Source organism: Alligator sinensis, unplaced genomic scaffold (assembly GCF_000455745.1).
Source record: "Alligator sinensis unplaced genomic scaffold, ASM45574v1 scaffold1121_1, whole genome shotgun sequence".
Taxonomy (NCBI): domain Eukaryota; kingdom Metazoa; phylum Chordata; order Crocodylia; family Alligatoridae; genus Alligator; species Alligator sinensis.
The window spans coordinates 27,869-28,471 of record NW_005843357.1 but is presented as its reverse complement, the minus strand read 5'-3'; the positions used below and the strand labels follow the sequence as shown (position 1 = coordinate 28,471).

Sequence of the window (603 nt, the reverse complement as noted above, 5' to 3'; positions counted from 1 at the left end):
TGGGGCGCGGGGCCGAGGGGCTCCCAGAAGCATGGGTTGACACGGCTGTCCCCCCACAGATGTTGCGGCACCTGCCTGGGGTCCAGCTCCAGCTCCTGCCGCTCTCAGAGCAGCTTCTGCCCGGAAGCCTCCGCACCCGGGACTGGTTGGGCCTGACGGTGAGACGCGCCCGGATGCCGGGGTTCCCTAGGGTTCAGGGGCCTTTGGGAGCCCAGGCACTTGGGTTCTCTGGGGCTCGGGAGGGTTGAGAGCTCGGATGCCTGGCTTGTCAGACTCTCCCAGGATCTGACCCTCCCTTCCCCCTGCACAGGCGCTGGAGCGGCTGCAGGGGCTAGGGGCGGCGCTGCCACAGTGCCGGGGGGCCCTGGCCAGGCTGGGGCTCCCAGGGGGGGACCCCGAATTTGCACAAAGGCTGCAGGATGTGGACTGGGACCTGCGCGACCTCGCCCACCACGTGGCCTACCAGGTATGCCCGGGGGGGGCCCCCGTCTGTCTGGCACAACGGAAGGGCTGCAGGTCGGGAGTGAGGGGTATCGCTCTTACCTGTCTGCTTTCTCTCCACAGCTGTCAGTGGCTGGGGGCCCCACTCTGTCCCCCCCCCCG

The 603-nt window shown here is 69.3% G+C and overlaps 1 protein-coding gene across 1 annotated transcript; it reads left to right on the top strand.

Annotated features, from left to right (window-relative positions):
* Positions 1 to 59: 59 nt before the first annotated feature.
* Positions 60 to 597, top strand: IL27 (interleukin 27; the record flags this gene model as incomplete). The annotated part of the gene is made up of 3 exons (XM_025194960.1): positions 60 to 158; positions 311 to 466; positions 565 to 597. Coding segments are annotated over exons 1-3 (288 nt in total), but the record flags the coding sequence as incomplete, so codon positions are not given.
* Positions 598 to 603: the final 6 nt, after the last annotated feature.